Genomic DNA, 21643 nt, shown 5'->3' on the forward strand with positions numbered 1-21643 from the left:
TCAAAAGCAACTCAAGTGTCATCACTAAGACATGATAAATAAAAAAAATCCAAAATAATGGCCTTTGAAGATGCTAACTACAAGAGTTCAGTCAGATCACATTCGTCCATATGATCACAGATCAAAGCATTTCATGCTGCTATAAATATGAAACCAGATGTCTTCTCACTATGGTAAGCTGGTTTTCAAGTGAACCCCTATAAAACAGTGAAAAAGCTGACCATGTCCACTTCAGTGGCTGAAGTACACTTCAGGAAACAAAAGAATATAAAAATAAGGCATTTAATTGAAAAAAAAAGGTATCTTACAAAAATTTTATCTTGCTCAGTTCTAGAAACCATGACAGTATTAATAACATCTTAGAAGACAACTAATAGAGTGTTTATTTAGAAGCAGCATAAATCCAAACAGTGCATAAAATTCCCAAGTGTTTATTGTTACAGTTCAAGGGCATATATTACTTCTGTGATTTTGTCCCCTGCCACAGGAACAGACATAGAGCAGCTACAAAATTTGCTCTTTTCAGAACGCTTTTACTACTTTGAAATCTCATCTTTATAATTGGGTAATACAGTGAAGTAGTTCCAGTGATGAATTCCAGGTTTATATAGACTAGATTTCAAAAGAGTAAACTCAGTACTGAAGGTGTTACAGTTTTTTAATATTCCCATAAAAGGTGACAAAATAAGAAGTCAATTAAGACAGGCAATATACACAAGACATTTGTAAAAAAACCAGATGTTCAATACAAAAGATTCATCTATCTCTAACAATAAAAGAAAAAGCTTTTTATAAGTTAAAAGTATGGGCCCATGCTTCTGAATGCCAACAGTGAGAGGTTATTATGAGGGTATCTCTAAAGTTTAAATACAATCTGTGCTGGCCAAATTACTTCTGCAATTTTTATAAATGAATGATGGAAGACAGAATTACCTAATACAGGAGCCTGAGCATCAAAAATTAAATCTCTATTTTTCAATGGTTTATAAGTGTGATTTCTCCCATTTGCTACAAGGATAACATCTGTAGCTTCTTTGGCTGAGGCCATCATCTCTAAATAGAAGCCCCAAACAAAATGGGAAGCATTTCCACTGTTGAGAAATTACCAAGGAGTATAGTTTGGTCAGAATGCCAAACACTACGGAACAATTCTATGCTTACAGAAAAAAACATTCTCTTTCTAAAGAGATGAATGTGAATTCACAACTGTCATCTTTAATTTTAAATAATTTGATAAGTACCACAGTATTGCCAAATCTTCATAAATATAACTCGTTTTGAAATCAAGATGCCAAAAAAGCACAGAAAAATTTATTATTCTTACTGGAACAGCTAGTGAGTTTCTACTTTAAATTTAGATTTTTGCTTGAAATGTTATGTATGCATGTGTCATTATTTTCATCAATCCTATTCTCAGGGAAGTGGAGATAGTACCAGGATAAAGTATTGGCAACAAGGCTGAATTCTCTCTTCCCAGCCCAAATACTTCCAAAAGACCTTACATTCTGTAGATAATGGGAAACACCAGAATTTACCCACTTCATCCACATTACTATGGCCTATATAAAGCTGAAGTGTACTTGGTGTCTAGCTTGGACAACAGCCACAAGGCTCCATCACACTGATTGATGTAGATTAGACTTCTATTTCCAGCTTCTTGCCCTTCCAGATGCTGGAGACTGGAGAGAACAGACACCAATACTTCAGCTCCATAAATGGAGGATAAATGAATCAAGTGCTTCACCTCACTTGGCAATGATCTGCATCCATCTGAGAAGCAGCAAGAGCATTATTGACACAGCACCTTCCTGAGAGATGCCGATTGCCACATGAGGTTTACAGCTTTAACAGGTTGAGATGGAAAGTCCTCTGGCTCCTGAAAGTTTCAGATCCCTCTCTTAAAGACAGTTTAAATACAACTCTTTGGAGTCTCTGAGCAACACTGAACATAAATGAATCACATGCAGAAAATCTGAAACCATTTCAATCCCTTGGCCAGAAAAACCATGCCGTGCCTGGAAACACCAAAGCAATGATTACAGAAGAAAAAAGATTGACGGTGTTGTTGTCTAATATAGGTTTTCCAGATATGTGCTTGGAGTCTTTTGTTTGGTGGTTTACAACTGTGCCAAGTGTCTGGTCAAAACCTGGGAAAAGATAAAAACTTCATTTAACAAAGCCAACCAAGATGAAGAGAAACTTAGTAACCAAGTATATACACCTTTAAAAAAAAATTATTTTACTGTAAGAGTGTTAAATCTCTGTAAAAAGACATCATCAGACTAAACTAAGTTACAGTCAGTTTAATTTGGTACCTTCAACGACTGCAGTATATTACCGCAGGCCTGGTTCCTACGGTATATCACCGTGTCCCGCAGCTATAGGGAGGAGGAGGAGAGAAGATCCAACAGGCAGGAATTGTGCAGCAAGATTGATTTATTTAATTATTTTACAAACCTTTTATAGACTTTTTTCTTCATAGTCTAATTGGACCCCCTTGGGGGTGATTGGCCAAAATCCTAAAACATCCATTGTCAAAATATTTTCTACTATACCATAAACAAGACTTTTCAAGGTTCCAGGTGGCTTGGTTGTTTACATTCCCTGCTACCTCTTCTGTGAGAGAGAAAAGTCTCTCACGGACTTAGAAAATAACAAAAAGATCCTCACTAACAGCATTTTTGTACCTACAGCAGTATAAATGCAATACTTTACATTAGAAATTACTACTTTTGAGAAGTTACACTTCTGTCAAATCTCTCTTTTATGTAGTTTCACAGCAAAGAAAGGAATGAAACAAGCTAAATCAGAAGAGGAAAAAGCCATTCCAAGAGTCATTCTAATGCCAAGGATGCTGTTTTGAACAGAAACAACTTATTAGCAACATGTTTTCTGGCAAGATGATGCATTTGTTTTAAAAGGAAAATTATGGAAACAACATTTTTACTTAAGCTGACAGAAAACAAGCTCCTTACAAAGGTTTAGTTTATAAATTCTATTTACACAACAGTTTTATAGTACTGGCAGCTGAAGTACTGTAGTACTTAGGTAACTTCTTGCTCTGCTCTGTATTATCAATACTTTAATATTGTGCTTCATTAGCTATTACTGTACACACACCATTATGCTATGTTTTGTCCAGCTGCACCTGGACATGCATTCTGTATGCTGATAAAAGCACACCAATTTAGAACACTTGATTTTAACTCACACTGTAGTGATGTATAACTGGGTACATGCACATGCATGCATTTAAGGTTGGAACACTCCAAACCAAATCAGTATATTTTATATTAACCTTTTTTCTTCTTCTTAGATTTGACTGTCAACACTCACAACCTGGAAATTTCAAATAAAGCTGCTGCTTTATTACAAAAAAAATTCTGCACCTCAGACAAAACTTAAAAAACTCCCCACCACAAACCGCTTTGGCAGGTATATAGTTGGTAATACTGTTACCTTTGAAACACACATTTAAACCTGGCTTTAAATAATGCAAAAGAGCTACAGAAAAATCAAACTTCAAGGTCTAATAGTTTAACTCTCAACACTCCTTATGTTTTAAAGAGTAGTAAATTTTTTGGGGAAAAACTGTAATTAACTTTTTTTAAATATATCCCTCAATTGTACATAAAGTGTATATTCAGAGCATGAACAAGTAGGTAAAGTAACAGTCCTTCCATTAGCTTTGTTATTTACACAATAGGTATAGACTGGTAACATGGCAAATTTGAATCTTATTCTGCACAGCTATTCAAAGTTTTAACTAGTAAATGTGGAGGCAAGGGTGGATTTTCTTTCAGAAACAGTGGGTATCACAGGCTATTAGATACACCACATCTAGGAATATTACCAACAGGAAAAACACTGACAGAAAGAATTAGCAGTAGCAGCATGCTGTTTTCAAAAAAAGGGACACAATTCTTTATTCCCACTGCCATATTTATTGTTTTCCAAAATGCTGCAGAGACTAGAGTATTCCTTCTGAGTCCACATTGAAAGGGAATGAAAAAGTGGGTTGAAGGAGAGACACGGAACCTAAGAGCAAGCATCACGTGATCAACACAATTTTGCTTATATCACATCACATACATACCACAGTATGTATGTGTATAACATAGTATACATACTCCAGCAATGCTTATGGATTTGTAAATGTGGAATGTGCATACTGTCCCTGCTGCAGCTAAAAAAGTAAGTTGCTGAGCATGGAAAAAGTACATTAAATGAAGAAGAAATAGATGCTAATAAATGCAGGCATACATTAGCTAGGTTTACTCCATTCTCTTAATGCATTTGCCGCATTAGGAGCTTGAAACATTGTCTGAGTGTTTAGGTGTTTCTGGTTTAGGACAGAAATATCTAAAAATTCATCAAATGGTTAAATGCTCCTTTGTATTTTGAACCTTCATGGAATAGAGCATAAAAAATGCTGTATAGCCAAATCCAGAGCATCAATAATAGTTTGTAGTTTTCACTGTAATGGCAGATCTAAAGGACTAGTGTCTCACAGGCAGTTTATCTGCATATTCACACCTTGACTTCCAATTAATAACTATACCAACAATGAAACCTGGAAACTTAAGTTCTCTCTGTAAACAAGCTGTTAAACACAACAGTGTCAGATATGGTTTCTAAACAATTTTGAAACATAGGGTATGTTTATGGCTTAAAAGGTTGTCTGTAGTGTTAATTCACAGGCAATGATCCTTCAGAGCAATGAGTAAACACTGAAATAATTTAGAACCAGCCAGTCAACTTTTTAAAAAAATTGCATACAGTCTTTTTATTTAAAGTCACGGCAAGTTTTTGATAAGCTTAACTTATAGGAAACAGTGCTCTACATTATAGGTCTTATGTAGGAAGCAGTGAAAAAATCCAGAAGGGAAACTATTGTTCACATTTTCTTATTTAATTCTTAAATCTGAGCCTGTTGCTAAGACTTCAGAGTTAGGAATGGAGCTTCTGCAGTGACAGCTTAATCCAAGCAAATGGATAAAATTAAGATGACATTTTCTCTTATAAAATGTTACTATAATTAGACATATAGAAAAGGAGAGGGCAGCAATTGCTTCTTTCAAGGTAACTTGTTGGATATCTCTGGTCTCTTTCAGTCATCAACAAGACAAGAAGCTACAAAAAACAAATCAAAATATGGAAAAGGACCAAGCATCCTTGCTCTTTTTCATTATCAGGTCCATTACTTTTGCTCCCTTTGTCCTTTATGCTGCTATTTCTGTATTCTTTCCATTTAAAAATCATATCCTCAGCCCTTCTTGAAATTCAAGTCCAATTTTATGTTACATTGGGAGAAGGGGGGAAAAAAAGAAAAAAAACAAAAAAAGAAGACTCTTACCACTGTATTGCATCGTAGCTCCCAAATACGAATCAACAACTGATCCCAGTAGGCCAGCTGCTGCACCAAACACAATAACGGGCCATTGCGGAGCAGACACTTCCAGATCAGTCACAAAAATGAGTTGTGTTACGAAGTAGGCTATGCCTACTGCCATGCCTCCAAGCAAACTTGAGAGCAGGCCCACTAAAGTAACTGCTCCATTAGTACCTAAACCAAAAAAAATGAAGCTGATTTACTGGTTTTAAAAGACTTGTATTCATTGAAATGTTTTACATGAAATCAAAACTGTTCCTAGTGATTTTCTCCTCTTATATTCACAAGGCTCTGCTTTAATAATATGCCCATCTCAAGGTCTGTTTTTTTTGAGCAAATATTTTATTAACCTACCACCTAGAGCAGACAAATACTGGGTGACATTGTGAGGTGTGCTGTCTAGTTTTATTTAACTTAATGCTGGTGAATATTTCTAGAGAACTAGCCCTAGAGACAGGAAAGGAGTAGTAACAGGCAGTAATAGTACAGATTAAGCTGCTCAACAGCATAATGGGAATTATAGAAAGCTGCAGTTAGCAATGTCCCCTTTCAGAAGTAGTATACTAAGACATATGTCACCAACACATTTAAAAAGAAACAAATCCATAGACAGAAGATGTTTTACAACTCATTGAATAAAAATCTGAAGAATGCATATAAAGAAAAAGAAATTCCCACGCATTTAAATCCTATCCAACAAGATTTATACCTCTAATCAACTTGCCAGCAAGGCTCAAAAAAAGCACACTGCTTTAAAGCAGCAATGACATCCACCATGGAGACAACGTTTGACAGACAGAAAGAAAGTTCACTTTATTCATCCTTGGTAGGATATTAAAAGAAATGAGTGATTTGCTTAAGAAGTGAATTTTCTGTAGCATGTGTGTTGAATATATATGTATTCTACTGATTAAAAGAATGTCTGAAAAAAATCAGTTGATAACTTGTATTCTTCATATTAGCAATAGAAACACTTTTAATATTGCCAGAGATTAGAAGTGACAGCATTCAGGATGATTTTAGATCTGTGGATGCTATGCTCAAGCATCTCATCAACAAGATGCAGGAGAAACACAATTGAGTGTATTCCATTCCAGAGAATGCATTCCTGATAACCTTTTCTAATCCCGTATTTCTGATACTTGTTTTTCTACGTCTTTCTCGGAACTTTTCAAGTTGGATGCGTAATACAAAACAGATTAACAAAATACTAAGAACATGTAGAAGAGGTAACACCTTACCTACTGGAACCTGTTCCCAGGTTGTTATCAATCTTGGTTTGCTTTTACTCATAACACTACCAATCTCTGAAGCCCATGTATCACCAGCAGAGCATGCCAAAGCTCCCAAAAGGGATAAGCACATCCACGATGCTGTGTATTCCTTTGAGAAGTCGATAGGAATTTCACCTGGTCCGTTTTCTATCATATATAAGAGAGCCAGCTCAGTAGGAACACCACCGTTACAGAATACCTGAACCCAATTCCTCTGTCCACCTAAAGTATAAAAACCGAATTTGAATTATTTCAGGCAACAGCATGAGACAAAAGTAAAAGACACATATATAAATTTAAAAATATATATTCAAAACAGAAACTACATGGCAATTTATTAAACAGAACAAAAGCAAAAGCAAAGTGGCTTGCTAATATTCACAGAGGTGTAGGGCAGTCACAACAGTGTTCCCTATTCTAGGTGTTACATCTCATCTGACCCTTTGAAAGGAACAAGAACGTGCAGTATTTATTCTCCACAAGGGATCTGAAAGAATTAAAGTATTTTGGCTTACCTTCTTTGTATTCTGAATCTATTTGCTTCTTTATATCTTTTTTCCACTTAGTAAGTTTTGAAGAAGTAACAAAAAATACAAACAAAGAAGAGAAGAAACTGTAATTTGCAACTGTAAGGATAAATCCAACCACCAGTCCTACGAAGAAAAAAGAAGTATATAAAGTTCCTTCAGTAACGATGGTCACTTTGCAAAGCAATTAAGTATTTCACATTTTCTGAATATGAAGAGTATCTTCCTGATAAACCTGAGACAATCATGCAATAAGAGATTCTATTGCCAAATTGCTAATTTTATTGCAACTGCTGAAGCATGTGATTTTTAAGACCTTCTTTTGCCACAAATCAGTAATACTGTGCAAAAATAAAAGAGAAGCAATAAAACACCCAGAATCCAAAGAATATGTAATTGAAATTTAAGTACTCTGCCTGAAGAATATTATTGTTTGTATAAGGAGCAGATATATAGCTGTAGCTGTGGCTCTACCAGCAAGTTTATAATCAGTTTGGGTTATCAAATTCCCCATCCAAGGTCTCTAAGATAACCTGTAAAACCCTCCTCCATATCTTAGCAGATGCTAGTTCTCTATTCTTTTCTTCCTTTTCTTTTTTGGTTTTTGATTTTTATGCCACCTTTTTATTTCTGTAATTTTCTTAAGCATTTGAGCTCTTTGATGCGATTCATTTCTATGTCCCCTTTCACAGGGGAGGCCTAATTTCACTCCTTACCATGACATTACAGTTCTAAAGGACTGAAAGAAAAATGGCTGCAATTAAGAGCAAATGCCAGTATACACTGGCTAGCAGAGCTGTTAAGAGGTAGGAACACAGAAGTCGAAAAGATTTTTGTCAGTTTAGAAAATGCTTCCCTTAACTCTCACAGACAGAAGAAGATTTGCAAAATGGGTGACATGGGCAGGAAGGATTTGAGACCCTGTTCCACTCCACCGAACATCAACTCAGACAATGTCACGAGACAAGGGTGAATCACCTCATCCAGAAATGTTGCACCAAATTTCAATAAACACTATTGTACACTATGCTGGGCTTTTTATCATGTGGTCAAGAAAAACTCTGTAGGAACAGTCATTTGTTTTTAGTGAAGTACAGATTTAATTTTCTTTTTTTTATGAGGCAAAAAATGCCTAAAACCGTTTCTATTACAGAAAGGAGAACCATGCTCTCTTAACTGATTTCCTACCAGGCAGGAAGGCTGCTGACACAATGGGTTTAGGGTCTTTCTTTACCACTACCTCTGCCATTTCTTTGTTTCTCTGTGAATCCTTCTGTATGTTAAACCAAACCATGTGATTTAACTGCATACTGTAGTGAAGTTTAAAAGAATCTTCCAGGTTTATACGAATATAATAATATTAATCAAATCAATTACAAACAGTAGCACAGGATTAACTTGACTGTTTAAACAGGCAAGTGAAAAAAACCCCAGTATGAATTTGGGGTATATATGCTTACGTTTATACTTTATTATAATAGGACAGGTAAAGTCTTAGATTGCAAACAATAAAAAAGACCTTTAGTTTACTAAATGTTTAGCTTAAGTCTCAGAAAAAACATACCTCCCAAAGCACCACTGTGATCAAGACTCTTCTTTTTAAAACCCTGTGTAACAATAATTAGCGGAACCAAGACTGAAAAAAGCCAGCGCCACGGAGAAATGGGTCGTAAAGTACCTGATAAATCAAATAACATGGTTACAGATGATCCTCATAAAACTTTTTTTATGTCTTCATGTCTGAAAAGTCATTATTTCCTGGTATATACTTAAATTTCAATCTTAATAGAGATTAAAACTTTTAATCCTTCAGAAGAAAGATATTCATATGAACAGAAGAACATATATCTGCAACTATCTACTCAATTTTTCTATTCAGCTATCAAAAGAAAATATATTTCATGAATTAAAATTAATTACCAAAAAATAGCAAAATGTGACAAGAAATAAATATGGTGATACTTTCCTTTCTAAAAGGGATTTATGAACTTCAAAAACTAACATTTGAATTTACTGTGATAGAATTCCACTACCAAAAAAAGACAACCAAGGCAGTCTGTTAGGTGAAAGTGAGCATGACCACTTTATGAAACAAAGCCCTTTCAGTTCTTCTGACCTTGATGTAAGGCTCTTTAAAATATACTTTGAGCTGATGACTGTCTCAGCAAGATTTGAAGCTGACAGTTTTCGTTTGAAAAACCCACAAACTTCTAAAAGCTAAAGCCAACAGTTAATGTAGGTTTTGAAATTAAAAACAAATTTTTTTGAGAAGTTATTTATTACATCTCCTATACAAATACAAGACATCACAAATGTTGCATTAAAGTAAGTCTCAGTCTTCTGAAAGAAAGATTTCACACAGGCACATAGGCTGGGCTGGAAAGATAAACATGATGGTTTTCAACAAGAACTTTTGTGTCAGCAGTACCCCAACCTTTGCACAAACACAGGCCCCCTGGTGCAAAGCAGGACAAACGTGTCTGTGAAATCACAGTAAAACACTCATTGCAATGTAAAGATTCACATGAAAAAAAATCTCTTCTGTGTACTGAAGAGCCACAAGCCATAGTGGGGGTCTTGCAGCCCAGGGCTGAGTCAGAAATTCAGAAGACAAGCACTGGCTGTGTATGAAGAGCCCCCCAGTGCTGTAGCCTGGTATTGCTTATCACAAACCAAGGCAGCTCTTGCTGCAAACTTGAGTATGAGCAGTACTGGAACACAAAGGGGTTCCTTTTGCTTGGCTAACAAACAGAATTTTCATCTCTTCAAGGTCATTTTTAAACTAACCTTTTTGGATTTCCTTGTAGGGGAGAAAAGTATTTGTATTAAATTACTACTAAATGTAAACAGTTAAGACTAAGATAGAATCTACAATAAAACAATGAATGCGTTCTTTGACACTCTGGTGTCACTAACATCTGGCCCACTGTTCGGTGCTTAAGAATTACTATAAACTGTATATTAATAAACGTATGATTGTAGTATTTTTATATTTATGTTACGGACCGTGAATTTCACCCCTTTTACGGGCTGAACCTATTAAGCCCATTAACTACTATATGCTTCATTCACCACCTTGAAAAGCCAATGTCTTTCCACAGTCTCAGGCAAATGAACACAGAAATTTTATGTCCTTCTTGTTCCATAACCATTCCATACAAAAAGGAGGATTTGTCCACAGTCTTCTCCTTTCTATTAGGCCCTATCCTGATTCACCTGATACCAGGTCTCCCCACGCTATACTGTAAATTCCCACTCACATAAGAGAACAGGGACTAGAATATCCTAATCGTCAGAAAAGCTGTACCTTTAGAGAGCAGATACACATAAATGAAGTTGCATGTTTAAACTTGGGGAGCTACAAATGACACAAATAGCCTGGTTGTGAAGCCTGCTCCTGCATACTTTCTAAATGTCTGGCATCTCACTACAAGCCAAAGTAGAAGTGTCCAGACAACACAGATTTAATGCTGTACCAGAACTAATACCCCATCGTAAAACATGAAGCACTGGAAATCACTAAGCAGAGACATGCAACTGCCTCTACAAAAGTCACCTGATACTGGTGGGGTATTTATTATAGCTTCTTCTGGATCCAGGGTGACACTAGGCAGTTGAAGGTGTTCCTACTGCATCCCTAGGCACTCTCAGCAACACTGCAAAGACACCAGAGCTCTTCCTGCATCAGACTGGTTGGGGTTTGAATGACAAGTCATTACCTGTCTCAGAAAATCAGTCAAATTCTTCTAGGCTTAAACTGATACTGCAGGCACTATCAGGTGCTTTTGCACACTGCTGTAAGAATGGTCCTAGAGCCAAAAAGAAAGACAACAGAGAGAACTTGTGTCCCTGCAACTACACACAACTAAGTCACAGCCAGCCTGAGCTGCCTGAGCAGAATGCTGAGCTGACAGTAAACACCTAAGCCAGCCACTCCATGCATACATCCCTATCTTTATACCATTTCCTGTTTCTCTGTTCCTCGACTAAGGAAGTCTTCTCACATTCCCTGTTCTGCATGTTGCAGATGCTGCTGATACCTAAAACAGTTTTGAAAGCTAGCACATTCCTCTAGTACTGTCACATACTTTCCCTGATAAAGAGAGATCTCTGTCAGCTTGGACTTTCTTTTCACTTCTTAATTTTTATTTGCTTTCTTTCAGAGAAAGAAATCACAAAGGATACCAACATTTTAAATTCTACGTGATCCCTGGGTGGAGCTGCAAATAAGCGGCTGTCAGCATCTTCTAAACCACTATTACCTACTGTCAGAGGTGAGGTTATCAGCTCTACTGATGAAGGAACGGGCTGTGCACATCCCTCTTCCCATTTTTTGTCTCCTGCCTGGAGAGGCCGGAGGGGAGGGTTCGCCCCTGGCCGTGCTACGCCAGCCCGTCCCCGGCCTTTGGACTCACCGTAGTACGTACTTGCAGTCATGGACACGATCCAGAACGCCAGCGAAATACAAATGAGCAAGTTCAGGATGACCATATTCGCCATCATCTTGAGGTATTCTCTGAAGAAATCCTCCTGGTAATAGGACATGGGAAGCAAGAAGGAGAACACCTGCTGGGAAAGCACAAGGCGCAAGGGATCAGCGACACCGCCGCCACCACCTTCTTCTTCTTCTCTTTCTCCTCCCGCCCGGCCGGAGCCGCGGCCGGGCCCGGCCCGCACCGCCCCCGGGGCGCTGCCGGGAGGCACCGAGGTGCTCATGGAGAGGCTGCTGCGGCCACCCCGGCCGGCCCACCCCGGCTGCGCTGCGCGGCCAGAGGCGCTCGCACCGCCCGGCCCCGTCACTGACCTGCTCCCTGGGGCCGCGGGCACCCCCACATCCCGCCCCGCGGCCTCCCCGCGCATGCTCGGCCGGCAGCCGCGCGGGCCCGCCTGCGCCGCGGCGGAGGGGCCGAGCCGCGGCACGTGCGTGTCAGTGAGGAGCCCTGCTCTCCCCGGGGCTGCTGCCGGGCAGCGTCCCTCCGACAGACCGTGTAGCTCCAGTTTGCGAAATAAAACGGGAACGACACGCCTGTGAAAGGCATGAAGTCTGTGGATAATTAGTGAGACCAATGAGTACCTGGATGAGTTTTGAAACTTGTCGGAGCACTTCGAAATTCATTAACAGCAGAAGAAAGAGACTTGAAACGTTTACTAAAGTTGACTTGGGATGAAAACATGCCAAACCTGCCTGGTAGCTTTTCTTGGGGCACGTCAGAATTACTCCCAAAACATTTGAGTTGTAAATAAGCTAACTCTAGCTTACAGGAAGGACTCCATAGGTCTCACTTCCACACATTAGAGGTTTTGTCAACAAAGCACAGAAAGGTGAAATTTCACAACTTTTCAAAAACCTATCGTTTTGAGGCAACAGCCTCAAAATAAAGAAGTAAATGAAATAAATAAGACTTCAGGCATCCCAGGAGATAATGCTGAAGTAGTGTTTATGTATTCAGCATTTGTTCAGTGGAGCGTAGACCAAAACTTTCAAGTTGTACAGATGAATCACCTCATGAACACCAATAACCTCAGGTGCTTTCTTCTCATGGACTTGTAGCAGCAGCAGCAGAACAGAGTATTTATTTAAGTATTCAGTGAGAGGCAGAGTAATACAAAAAAGAACAGTAAAAGATCTTTGATCAACTACTTTGATAGAAGTAGTTTTAAAGCTAGAAAAATCAAGTGAGCAATCTTAATTTAAGAGATGATAATTTCCTTACTGAGTTTAAGATTATTTCCAGCTTGTCATACCCATTTATTTTTGAGGGATGTTCAATTATTTTTCATTCAGCATCTGGAGTAGGTTTCTATCAGGGTGTGAACACAGTCCACATGTCCAACATCATTCTGTTCACTCAGAAACTTGGATATATTTTTGTGTTGTTGTGAAAGCAGTACTCAGTTATCACTCAGAGCTACTTCTTCAGATGTTGCCTAAGCTAAGAAACTTACTCTGCAAAGATTTACAGATTCCTGTTTTCAGCTGAAGAAAGTAGGCCTATTCCAGAGGCTTAAATTAATACTTGGGTGTTTACAATGTATTTTCTCCAGGCAATTAGAGACAAAATTTGGAAAAGGTGCCTTAGTCAAGGCTTTATCTTATTTTCTGCAATATTTATTGGTAACAAATACTGGTAACACCCAAAATTAGTCTCAACTAGAGATACCTAAAACAGTAATACTAATGTAGGAGTACTGATTTTGGTATATTAGTCTTCCTTCTTACCTCCCAAATTTTTATTAAACCTCCATCTGAGGTCTGAATTTGAGATCTAAGAATCAGGGACTCCGTAGCTGGGCTGCTTTGTAAGAACAAGACACCTTTCAAGTATAACTTTCAAGTATAACACTGACATGACATTGCTTAGGTTCTTCTGCCAAAATCTAAGCACCTGAGATTTTCAACCAGAACAAGATCAACTCTACTTAAACTGGAGGCTGAACAAGCAGCTGCTTGTTCTGGTATAACCAACTCCCATAAACTTACTCATTCAAATACATCCTTAACTGTAATAAATTGTTTTAGTTAATTTATTGCTTACTTTTTGTTTTCTAAACTGTAACAGACTGATACTGGAATTTCTGGTGGAGAAACAAACGTTCCTGCAGGAATCCTAGAGCCCTGGCTGTTATCTGTGGTTCTGTAAAACTGTGGGATTGTGATTAATGGTAACACATAAGCTGGTGTGAAGAGGGGGCAGGTTTGTGAAGCTCTAAAGGACTCTTCAGCTTCCTTCAAAGATCCCATACCCATGTGAAGTAGCACTTGGTGCTGATTTAGGGACATACCAGACTATTGCACTGGTTTATCTACAGACCTTGCATCTTGGCTTGAAGCCAAAAGTGCTGCTGCTGCTGCTGGAGTTTACCTGAACAAGAACAGAAAAAGGGGAGCAAAGCTTTCCACCCCTGGTGTGACAAAGGTGGTTCTGGTCAGGAAATGTCTTAACAACCAGTGCATAAATAATGTTGTCTTTGACTCCCTTTTCAGCTCTGAGTGTTTTGTTAAATGTGGTTTCATACATCCCTCTTCCAAAGTTTCTGATTGCCAACAAATTTCCTGCAGTAGCTTGGTACACATTAAATGTTACAAGTAGATTAGAAAACAAGAAAGAAAGGAACACAAAATTAGACTTCTTTCTACATTTGGAAGCTGAAAGAAGTAGTTACAGTTTTGAAAGTAATGTCTACAACAGTTCTGTAATTGGCCCATATATTGTGTTTAAACTCCTCTGTTCTAGATGTTGCCCTATTTTCACTAGGCCCTCTAGTAATGATAATAATAATCATAATAGCAACACCACCAACAACAATACCAACACCACTTTAAATTACTAAAAGCTGTGTTTTTAAAAAACTTAAATTGCCATCTGGATGCTTACAATATTGTGAATTCAGAATTAATTAATTAATCCTGAATCCATCACAAAAGTAGTATGTATATTTAATACATGCAAAACATTCATTTCACAATCAATTTTTACTTATAACACCCCCCCTTTCCTTATTCACACCTAATAGTAGTGATAAGCTTGAGAATTAAAAAAACAGCAAGTAACAGTTGCTTATGACAAATAGACCTGAAAGGTTTTCCTCACACTTTCCATCCAAATTCATACTTAGAATAAGAAAAATCTGAGAAGTCTAAATTTAAAAAGGTTAGAATTATAAACTACCCAATATTTAGAAGAGTTTCTTCTTACCTTTTACCTAAATGTGTAGGATGCAAAGCACAGCCAGTGCAGAGTCTAGAAGTAAAAATAAGTATGATTTAATAAGAGGCAGGAATGTGAGATGATTAAAAGCAGCACAACAGAAAGAAGATAATAACTGCTATTGTACATAGCTTGCTAATAATTCTTTTACATTCATTCTTTTCCTAGGAATTTAGTAGATTTGCCATAATACAGCATAACATTTCTAAATTTTCAACAAGATTTTAGAAGTAGAGTTTCTGCCTTATTTTTTTGTATCTCTGAGATAGAACTTTCCATTTCTCTTCACTGCTTAAAACATTATTCATATTTATGCTTGATAGCATGCATTATGAATAATACAGCTTGAAAGTTAAATACTAATTTAAACATCTTCTATTCTCCATTGTTAATGCTGTTTTCTCAATAACCAAAAACTGATTGAAGACAAAATACTGTTCAATACATGAAATTAAAAACTTGTAAACATTGTTAACATTGTATTAAGTATAGCTGGTCACAAGGGCCTTGAATAATATTCACACTCTTAGAAAAGACAGCATAGTAAGACTGTAAAATTTTATGCTGATAATGTCTTTAGTTACAGAAAACAGACAGGAAAAAGTTATACTGCAGGAAGGGAAAAGTAACACTGCAGATAAATATTTATCTTAAGTAGAGCATTCATAATTAGTAGTTGCCTGTGGAAATACCAAACAGTATTGCAAACAGTAGATTTCATACGAAATGATTTGCTTTAGAGACGAATTCTTAACGTTTTTGAAGCAGTTAAAAATGTCAGTGCTTAACACTATAGCAAAACTATGTATACCAGGATTTTGATTGTGAACTATAAAGCAGCAAATGAAGAATAAATATCCAAATGGCTTACCAAAAAATAGCAGAACCTTGAATGAAGCTTTAAGTATTAAATGTATTAAATATGTGTGGATAGGCTTTAGCTTTGTGTTAAATGAGTTTATCCAAGGACAATGACACCAATTAAATTTATTCATAGTGTCCTTTTTCTAGTCATTTATTACAAATTACCCACCTTTTTCCTGTGTGTTTATGCTGTGTTTTTCTACTTTATCAAGTAATTCAGGAAAGAACCAACATGTTGAAAGTAGCATGTGTTCAGGATTGTGATATCTCTAGTATATTTGCATTTTACAGAGGAGAAACTTAAAGAATTAAACTAGAGTGCAAAAACAAGGTAATGAAAAAATAAAGGTTTCAGCAGTGGGTAATTCAATAATGGGGAAGGGTAACAGTAAGTAAGGCAGGTAAAGATCTAAGAGGACTATGTGCAAGAAATGACCATCTTCAGTCATAGACTTGCCAAGATGGTAAAGAGGCTTTAAACATGCTGCCAGGGGAGGAGAACTTCCTTCCATCCCAGTCCCACTGGTTTGATGCCAGTGCCGCCGCAAGAGATGCCCAGAATCTGGAGGAAGGATCATAGTGATGCCTAAATATTTTTAGCTTTTTTATATATTTGTAGCTTTGTGGATTTTTAATATATAGCTGTATAGTTTCTAGCACTTTCTTACACTTTAGAACAGTAGTTATCCTTTCTTACATATTATGTCACATTCTTGAAATGCTGTTTGGTCTTATTTTCAAGGAAAAGAACTTCTAACAAGGACATCTTGCTTTGCACCAGTGCCTGGGAGACATAACAAGATACAGCGCTAGGAACCCCTTGGAGACACTCCAGCAGGCCAGGTCCAAGGGTGGGTTACCAGGGCAACCAGTCTCCTATTGGATGTACTAATTAGTTGAACTTATAAAAATTGTGAAAATTTAATGCTGCCTGGGGACATAGGGATAATCTGTGCACCTGAAAGCTTTCATTAAAAGACTGCTCTTTATGTTAGCCATTCTAATATTGTTTTTCTTCTGCTTTTAGGCAACAAGAAGTTAGCAGGAGAGCACCTGAAGAGCAGCACAAAGGAATTCCAGCTACTCCAGCCAGTGAGTTGGCTTCATCGGGGGGGTCCCACTTAAATGGCTCTATGCAAATGCACACAGCATGGGGAATAAACAACAGGAGTGAGAGATGTGCACATGCCTGCAGGGCTACAGTCTTACTGGAATCATGGAGACATGGTGGGATGGCTCCTATGACTGGAGTGTTAGAATGGAAGGATACAGACTCTCAGACATATCAGAAGGATGCATCTCTTCAGAGACAGGTAGGAGCACCCTCACGTTCACAAGCCCTCACCTTCACAAGGGACTTCAACCATAACAATATCTATTGGAAGGGCAACACAGCAGAGCATAAGCAATACAGGAGGTTGCTGAAGTGTGTTGATGATAACTTCCTTCTCCAAGTGACACAGAAGCCAACAAGAAGAGGTGCTTTGCTGGGCCTTGGTCTCACCAACAGGGAGGGGCTGCTGAGGCACATGAAGCTGAAGGGCAGCTTTGGCTGCAAGTGACCATGGAATGGTAGCTTTCAAGATACTTAGGGCAGTGAGGACAGTGCAGAGCAAGCTCACTGCCCTGGACTTCAGGAGAGGAGAGGGATCTCTTCAAGGATCTGCTTGGTAGAGTACCACTGACTGACATCAGAGCTGCATCTCTGCTGTGTGATGTAAAGCATAGTCTATGCTGACAGAATTACAGCTATGCAAGGAACAGGATTGGCTGGCTTTAAGATTGAGAAAACATTTAAGTGATTCAGAATCATTAAGTTACATTTTTATCCTGTGAAAACTCATGTCCTCCACATCTGCACAGCAAGTAGGTGTAGCTTATCATACATAATGATGCAAATCAGCAGTTCAACTTGTTTAAGTAGACTGAGAAGCAGTGATGGAACTATGCACATATATATTTTTCCCACACTGATCATAATTAGATTTTAGGATCTTGTTGGGGTTTAAACCCAGATGGCAACTAAGAACTCTGTAGTCGCTCACTTACCTCCTCCCCACCCTGGTGGAATGAGGAGGAAAATCAAAAGCAAAACTTGTAGGTTGAGATAAGAACAGTTTAATAATTGAAATAAAGTTAAAAAAAAATAGTAAGTAATAATAATGTCAATAAAAAGGAAAAACAAGTGATGCACAAAGCAATTGCTCACCATCTGCTGACCGATGCCAGACACCATCCCCGAACCCCAATTAGCCCCCAGTACAGGTAACTCCCTTAGCTTATACAACAGGGCATGATGGTCCATGGTGTGCAATATCCCTTTTGCCAGTTCAGATAAGCTGTCCAAACTATGTTCACTCACAGTTGTTTTGGGGCTGGGGTTTTTTTGGGTTGTTTTTTTTTTTGGTTGTGTACCTCCTCACTGGCAGAGCATGAGACCAAGAAAGTCCTTGGATAAACACAACTTAGCGACAACCAAAACACCAGGGTGTTATCAACATTATTCTCATACCGAATCCAAAACACAGCAATGTACCAGCTACCAAGAAAAAAATTATCCCAGCCTAAACCAGGACAGATCTTCAGCTCAAGAACTCTGTCACATTTACCTTTAGGGTGTTTAGCATACAATCCTGGTAAATACTGCTGAAGATTTAAGATTACTAACTTTCATTGTGCTTAAAATAATTTGTAAGAGATATTGGGAGGTGAGGCAGTCAACCAAAGCTAAATCTAGATATGGAATAAAATCTTAATAAAAAAATATCACCTCCAGTGACCTGGCCTGTATTCTTACAGGCTTGCCAAGAATTTTTTAATTTTTTTGGTCTTCTGGTTAGCAAGATCAAATGTAATGAGCTCAAAAAGACATCTGACTGCAGACATGACAGTTTTATCCATGACTTGAGAATCGCTGGGCATGTAGAAGACCAATGTTTACCAGTCTTTACTTGTCAGAACTAAGCAGAACAAGGATGGAAATTTGATTTACTATTTTAAACTATTCCAACCAGCAGACTAATGGCTTTTCTAGGGGATGTCCCTGTTACAAGAGTTTTGTTCACATTCTGTACTGACTTCAGAAGCTTTCCAACAAAACAAACAAACAAACAAACAAACAAAACCAAACAAAATCAGTCACAACAGGTATGTTTTGATATTAGCTCAGTAGCACTTAGCAAAAGGAAAAAAAATTTGTAATATTCCTAAACATTTATTCCTAATAGAGAATCCACATTAACAGGCTATCAAGTCCAACTATTTGTGAATTTATGTTTCGTTGTAGAGGTTCAAAATGTAGACCACTCTGTGAGTCACTGGAAGATGAAGAGAAATGGAAATGTGTGGCTCATTGCAAAAATAATCTCCTTAATAGGATGGTAAATTATGCTTTCTTTGAACAGTGGCTTGAGTACCAAAATGCTGTGTCTATGTAAATAGTTTTGGACTGAGACTTTTCAAGAAGTTGCTCATCATGTCTTTATCTGGATCTGAAATAAAAGGGCACTAAACTACACAATGGCTGCTTGAAGGGTAAACTCTGCCAGTGTAATCAATGGGTGATAGTGTTTCATCTGTCACGTCTCCAGTCCGGATATGAGTTTGTATCTTCCCCATTGCCTTTTGCCAACATTGTTTTCAGTTGCTCTAAACTACAGTGACTCCAGTTCTCTGCCTTTTCCATGTGAAGAGGGTGGGGTGTTTTAGTAAAAAAAGCAGACTTCATGGACTCTGGCATGAACCCTTTGAGGCTGTACAATGCTGCGATGCCATGCAAGTCAGGGAAGATGTGGTGATACTATGTGAAGACTGACCCAAAAACTCAAGAGAGATGATATCAACACCATCAAATGGATGAATAAAACCATATGATGAATCCTGATAGAAAAAATACAGTAACCATCACTTCACTTTGTCCACTTTTGACTGTAGTCCTCATTTATGACTGTTTCAGTTGATTAAGACTGGAAGCACAATAGAGGTTAGTGCATGTGTACTTAATTCAGTTCTGACTAGAAGTATAGAAGTATAGAAAGTATAGAAAAATAGTTGTCACACCTCTCTTCTGCAGTTATATTTATTAGATTAAATTTATAATCCATTATATAAAATCTACTAAAGCATGTAAAATGCCTCTTAAATCACCTTCAACTTGATTTCATCTTTTTATGTTATTGAAAGCATGGAATAGTTGAAAGTGAAGCATCAAAATTAATACGAATTTTAAACTGAATAAAGGCACTATTAGTGTTACCCACGGCTGGGTGTTATATACAGATGAGAGGCACAAGCATCAACTATGAAGACACAGCATAAATACTGAGGATATTGTGTCTTTCTGAATTAGCAAGTACTTTGTGTTTCTATAGCAGTTAATCATAAGAAGTTAAAAAAACTTCACAAATGGGCAAAGTTTAAGGAAAGGAAGTAATATTGGTCAATGCCTTGTTCCAGATCACATGAAAAACTTAATCTAACAACAGATTGATTAATCAAAAACAGATGATCTGCCTTTTTTTTTTAATACATTGTGAAACATTATATTAAACGTTTTATTGAACATTTGTAAAAGTTGCCTTGAGCCCTAATCAGAGTCTCTGGATCCTGTAATAAAATAAATTATAAAATTATTCTTCAGTGGTTACCCATAGAACTACCAAAGAAGTTGTAAGGCAAGTTCATGAGGGAAATATCCAGCTGTGGGATAAATGCAAATTCAAATCCACAGCTCAATGGGACCTTCCACATGTCATACAATGTAGAAACCTTGTATTGATTTGGTCTTGTGTCACAGAAGACCCTATACTTTAGTAGTAGCTTATTAAAAACTACTACAGACAGCAGTGGTGTCTCATGTTTATGAAGAGAATTATTTTTCTTACATACACTGCAGCATTATCATGAAGTTTATAATATAAATTAAACCTCATAATTCTTAGATTTACTGTAGATTGTAAATTTGTATTTGTAAGGTTGTATCTGAAAAATTATATGTTGTGTCTTACCTGGGCAGATGTTCAGTTTTTTGTTAAACCAGATAAATATTATTTCCTCAAAGAGATAAATATTAGAGGATAATGCACTTGCCAAGTGCGCTATAGATTTGGCTGCATTTTGCAGATAGACAAAAGCAGCAAGTACTTTGTGACCAATAAATTGGATTTTGGGAAATTTACTTTTAAATAAAGAATGTATTTTGCATAATTGAATATTTATTAAATCCATACATTTACTCATGCAAATACAATATTTTGACTTTGGCAGTACAGAATTTTGGTCCTGGTTCTCCCAGGGCAAATACCCAGAGATTCAACTTCAAACACTGCTAAGGAACTGAAGACTTTTTCAGTTTAGAAACTGGGTAATCAAGTATGAAATGTGGAAACAGCCTGGAAAACTAAAACTACAGAGTATGTAAGGAAAGTTTTACCTAAAAGAGGTGGCTACATGTGTACAAAAGTTAAGCAGAAATATCCCTTACCTTTTTCTCTTCAGTCCAGGTGCAGCAGAACTGGCGCAGAAAAAAGTATTTAAAAAGTAAGATGAGTTGAAGTCCTATGACAAAGAATTGCAGATTCCCAATGATTTCAGCAACTGAAGTATCTCATCAGAAAGAATATTGCACTGCCTATTCTGCTGTTTTTCCATGATAATTTATTCCCATTCTTTCAGACGACAACAGTAAAGTGATGCCACAAGAAATCATTCTGTCCTGAAGCAGATTAAAAATGGAGAAATCAAGACGGTAACAAACAGGGTGGAGCCCAATCCACTCCTCTCATGCCAAAACAGTGTCAATTAAAGATTTATTTTCTTGTTCTTCTGACTTCAGAGATCCACCCAGTGTCAGAAGTTGGTATTGAAGTCCCAGAACAC

General features: G+C 37.4%; 1 protein-coding gene across 5 annotated transcripts; it reads right to left on the minus strand.

Moving 5' to 3' along the window:
• Nucleotides 1-268: 268 nt before the first annotated feature.
• TMEM19 (transmembrane protein 19) lies at nt 269-21643 on the minus strand. 5 transcript variants are annotated; one of them, XM_042017763.1, is made up of 8 exons: nt 21249-21643; nt 14891-14935; nt 11609-11759; nt 8758-8871; nt 7182-7319; nt 6634-6888; nt 5357-5566; nt 269-2147 (listed from the first exon to the last, which is right to left on the minus strand). In XM_042017763.1, the coding sequence occupies exons 3-8, from the start codon at nt 11736-11738 to the stop codon at nt 1984-1986; spliced, it is 1011 nt and encodes a 336-aa protein (XP_041873697.1). In that variant the 5' UTR covers nt 11739-11759; nt 14891-14935; nt 21249-21643; the 3' UTR covers nt 269-1983. The 5 variants fall into 5 exon arrangements, with proteins under 5 accessions (XP_041873697.1, XP_041873696.1, XP_041873695.1 ...); XM_042017762.1 differs by having other exon boundaries at nt 11609-11762; nt 21249-21592; XM_042017761.1 differs by lacking the exons at nt 14891-14935; nt 21249-21643 and adding an exon at nt 11998-12095.

This window comes from Corvus kubaryi, unplaced genomic scaffold (assembly GCF_017639235.1).
Source record: "Corvus kubaryi isolate FWS band 111438036 unplaced genomic scaffold, C.kubaryi_AGA036_p1.0 137, whole genome shotgun sequence".
NCBI classification, from domain to species: Eukaryota; Metazoa; Chordata; class Aves; order Passeriformes; family Corvidae; genus Corvus; species Corvus kubaryi.

Coding starts and splice junctions, on each gene's coding strand:
- TMEM19 (XM_042017760.1), bottom strand. CDS start 11,909: ATGAGCACCTCGGTGCCTCCCGGCAGCGCCCCGGGGGCGGTGCGGGCC. Junction 8,872..11,608: donor GACTGCAAGTACGTACTACG/GTGAGTCCAAAG, acceptor TTGATTTATCAG/GTACTTTACGACCCATTTCT. Junction 7,320..8,757: donor TCACAGTGGTGCTTTGGGAG/GTATGTTTTTTC, acceptor TTTTCTTCGTAG/GACTGGTGGTTGGATTTATC.